At 40.7% G+C, this 4,437-nt stretch overlaps 1 protein-coding gene across 1 annotated transcript in view; it reads right to left on the reverse strand.

Annotated features, from left to right (window-relative positions):
• The window catches only part of blmh (bleomycin hydrolase), a 24,892-nt gene that overhangs the window by 4,161 nt on the left and 16,294 nt on the right, over positions 1-4,437 (reverse strand). The window contains 4 exon segments of the mRNA XM_032512213.1: positions 2,599-2,665; positions 3,014-3,033; positions 3,036-3,053; positions 3,056-3,129. Coding sequence (XP_032368104.1) covers positions 2,599-2,665; positions 3,014-3,033; positions 3,036-3,053; positions 3,056-3,129 — 179 coding nt within the window.

Genomic DNA, 4,437 nt, shown 5'->3' on the forward strand with positions numbered 1-4,437 from the left:
TAGCATGGGTGTGTAAACTTACGCAAGCCACTGTACATGTTCCTGTTCTGCAGGTATTCCACAAATGCACCTTGTTAAGAAGAAGTCTCCCAGCTAATCCGGCCTTGTACTGACCAAAGTTAGAAAAACAATTATCTAGCTTATGTGATCTTACCTAGCTAATGCGCATGTGCAACTCCCAACAAAGAAGTGTAGAAGTGATATGTCTCACTCTGTAGCTAAAACAGAGACCTAAACACACAGGGTGAAAAAAAAGAGCTGCACCAATGTGCAGTATAACAAAAATATAGTGTTTTGTAAATTGTAAACCTATTCTGGTACAACCTCAAAATACAATTATGAACCTGAAAATGGTATATATATAATATAGATATATATCATATAATATCTATATATATATATATATATATATATATATATATATATATATGTATGTATATATATATAATAATATGGGCGCTTTAAGGACATAAGAATAGAGTTGTGAAACAACAATATATGGGAAACCACAGAAAAAGCCTTTTTCATTTCATGGGAAATAAAAAGGGACCTTTAAATGACATGAGGGTACAGATATGTAACTGTGGTTTTGGTGCAAAACAATGGCAATGGATAAGAAGCATACTGGAAAGCTAATGAAGCTTCTCTTCCCAAGAATCTGTTATGGCCTCTACCAAGGAAATCCTTCCATCCACATTAACATCATCTTCTTCTCTATTTGCTTCTCTAACAATAGAATCATGTGCATAGAAAATCAGTGTCTCTCTATAGGTCAAACTTATTCAGGCTAAAGTCCTATCAAACATGAAATAAAAACCTTGGAGCGTGTTAGAGCTAAAACGGGTTTAAAAGTATGTGCTGTGGAGAGCAGAGGCATAACAACGGCTGTGTGAGGGCTCAAAGATGGAGGAAACAGAAAGTTAAACCTCTCCTGAGAGACTCCATCAGGGTTAGGAAGAATATGAAAAGGCCTGAAGGGAGATGGTGAGGAGACGAACACACACACACACACACACGCACGCACGCACACGCACACACACCTCTGCTCCACAGCTATTACACTCCTCCTTCAATTTCTCCTTTGTCATCTTTCCAATAATTTACTTGCCTTTGTTTTTCCTTATTTTATAAAGTTTCTACCTGCAATGCGCCTGCCATTTCTGTCTCAGCACTCTCCTTTCCATTTTCTCCACTTGTGCCTCTTTTTCCCCTCAACTTTCTGCGAACAAACAAAGACCCCGGATTCCCATGTGAACTCCACTTCTCAAACTTCTCAAAAACTTTATTAATTTGGCTGTGGACAAGCTGGGGGCCCTGGCCCTCCCTATCGGCTGGTGTTTATGGAATAAGATATGCGTGAAATACATCTGATTTGACTGAGGGGTTTTCACATGTTTTCCCAACAGTCACGACGGTTTGTGGGTTCAAGCAAATATTGTGAGTATGTGTGGGTCTCTCTGTGTGTATACGCTGCACTGTATGTGTGCGTTGCCAGACGATGCATGACTGACCTGAAATACTCTCCTATAATTTGCTGTGGAATGTAGAGCTCAGAGATGGAGAAGAGAGACAGAGAGGGTCAGATGAAGATGAGAAACAGAGATGAAAGGATAAAGGGAATAACAACAGTAGACAGTAAAGTCTGGGACAGGGATGTGGACTACCTGCTGGGCCTGTTGCATATAGACAAACCCTTCTTACTTAACGACAACATTTTCCCCCAATGCATCAAAATGACTTGCTGGTAGCCAGCCCAAGACTGACTTAGTTTGTTAAATTCATTTGAATTTGTGGTTTCAAAAAAAACAAAAAAGCTTGGTTAGCTTACCAAAAAAAAAAGATGGTTCAAAAGTTCCCAGTTTTCAAAAGGCTAACTAGAAGTCTCACGTCACTGTTGCAATGTGGAGTTATACTCTACTCTAGTGTAAAGTCCAAAGGCCGGGTCAAACAATCAATTCATTTGGGTAAGCTCCCCAGCTACAGCAGTTTACCAACTAGCCCTGTAAGTAGTAATTATGTCACCAAGCCAAAACAAGGCTGTAAAACCAAATATTTTTGCAAAGAGACATTTTGAGGCATTTTGCTGTGTTACTTTCTGACCTTAAGTATTAGCTTATTCTGTAACTATGTTTATGCAACTTCACCCAGAGGCAGCAGAAAGAGCACAATAAGGACTGCTGCGTGCGTGCGTGCGTGCGTCTTTATGAAACAGGACGCAGACAATTACAAGTTCATAAAGCAGCAACATAGAGGAACATCTCAGTCTAATCCTGTTCTTAATTCAATAGACATAAACAGGAAGATGAGGATTTATCAAGAGACAACGCAGTGTGAGAAGGATTTGAAAGAAAGATGGGGAGGCAGGGGGCCTTTGTTGCAAAACCATGTATAAGATTTTGGGACTATATCCGGGTAAAAGCAACTGTTTTAGATGTTTTAAAGCAGCTACTTCTCTGTGACATGACAATGTTTTCATTTTGACAATTTAGCAATCTGGTTAAATTACATATTGCTGGTAATTCATTACAGGTTTAATCTAAAGTAATTAAAAGTACCTCTAAAGGAAAGTGTAATAATGTGTTACGTCTTTCAACTCACCTTTGTTTCCACGGTCATCGCCCCAGGAGTTTTCCACCCTCCACTTCTCATAGCCTTCTTTCCCATCCTGAGAGAGAGAGAGAGAGGAGAGGGAGAGAGAGAGAGAGAGAGAGAGAGAGGAGGAGAGAAGAGAAGAGAGAGAGAGAGAGAGCAGACGATGGGGAGATAAGTTGGACAAACCAATAGGAGGAAAGAAAGTGTCGTAAGAGCTGGGCTTCTACAAGGGGGGGAATTGACATTACTATGAGAAACTGCAGCCGATTAAAGAAACGTAAACACACGGCAAGGCTTTGATGCAATAAAGTCTGGGAAACTCTGAATGTGTGTATTTCTCTCGGTTCTGTTGTATAGATACTGTATGTTTGCATGAGTTACTGAACAGTCACCCACCTGTGCTGTTGTTGTGTGAGTGTACCTTGTCTGTGACAGCAGTGAGGACATAGCGTGGGTCAGTGAGAGTCTCCATATATCAGTCGCTCTGCTTTAGAGAGGTTCTTCACTGAAACCCCAAACACTAGCTCATGGTTGAACCTACACACCACACACACCCCCACACACACACACACACACAACACACCAACAACACCCACACACAAACACACACAACACACAACACAACACACACACACACACACACCACACACAACACACAACACACACACACACACACACACACACTTAATTTTGTAGTGAAAGGGAAAGAGGCGGGATGATCAAAAAATAGTCTGGGATGATTCTGCATGGGCTAACATGTTTCTTGAACATGACTGTAAAAATCAGGCTCCATTAAGCCTCAGCCGTATTCCAATTATAATCTACCAGCGCGAGAAAAGATCTGTCTGAAAGATGAGCTACAGCACAGATGGTAACAGACATTTGCACCATGCTGGTTTGGTTCAGTGGGCAAATTTAACCCTGGCGCCAGCAACTCAGACACAGATGACGCTGCACCTGAAGGTCAACGATAGGCAACCTTTTTCCTGTGGAGAGACTGACCCTCATGAAGGCTCCTGTGTGTGAAACCTGCAGTCATGGTGTTGGAGTGGTTGGTGTTAGCTGCCTCAAGCATTCAGAGTTGTATGGTTCAGTATAGTGATAGTGGCAGAAACACTGAACAGTAACCTTGCTGCATTCTCCTCAAAGTATTGTAGTAATAATAGTTTTTATATATATAATATATTATATATATATTATATATATTATTATATAATACCACACACACACACACACACAACATGTATAGTACAGGCCAAAGTTTGGACACACCTTCTCATTCAATGCGTTGTTTTTTCATGTCTATTTACATTGTAGATGATCACTGAAGGCAAAACATATGTATGAACACATGTGGAATTATACTTAACAAAAAAGTGTGAAATAACTGAAAAACTGTCTATATTCTAGTTTCTTCAGTAGCACCCCTTTGTTTTTTGATGTGCTGCACACTTGTTGTTCTCATGAGCTTCATGAGGTAGTCACCTGAATGGTTTTCCCTTCATAGGTGCCTTGTCGGGTTAATTAGTGAAATTTCTTGTCTTATTAATGGAGTTGGGACCATCAGTGTGTGTGTGTAGAAGTCGGTGATACCCAGCCAACAGCCCTATTGGACAACTGTTAGAATTCATATTATGGCAAGAACCAATCAGCTAAGTAAAGAGAAACAAGGGCCATCATTACTTTAAGAAATGAAGGTCAGTCAGTCCGGAAAATTGCGAAAACTTTGAATGTGTCCCCAAGTGCAGTCGCAAAAACCATCAAGCGCTACAACAAAACTGGCTCACCTGAGATCCGTCCCAAGAAAGGAAGACCAAGAGTCACCTCTGCTGCTGAGGATAAGTT

Source organism: Etheostoma spectabile, chromosome 3 (genome assembly GCF_008692095.1).
Source record: "Etheostoma spectabile isolate EspeVRDwgs_2016 chromosome 3, UIUC_Espe_1.0, whole genome shotgun sequence".
NCBI classification, from domain to species: Eukaryota; Metazoa; Chordata; class Actinopteri; order Perciformes; family Percidae; genus Etheostoma; species Etheostoma spectabile.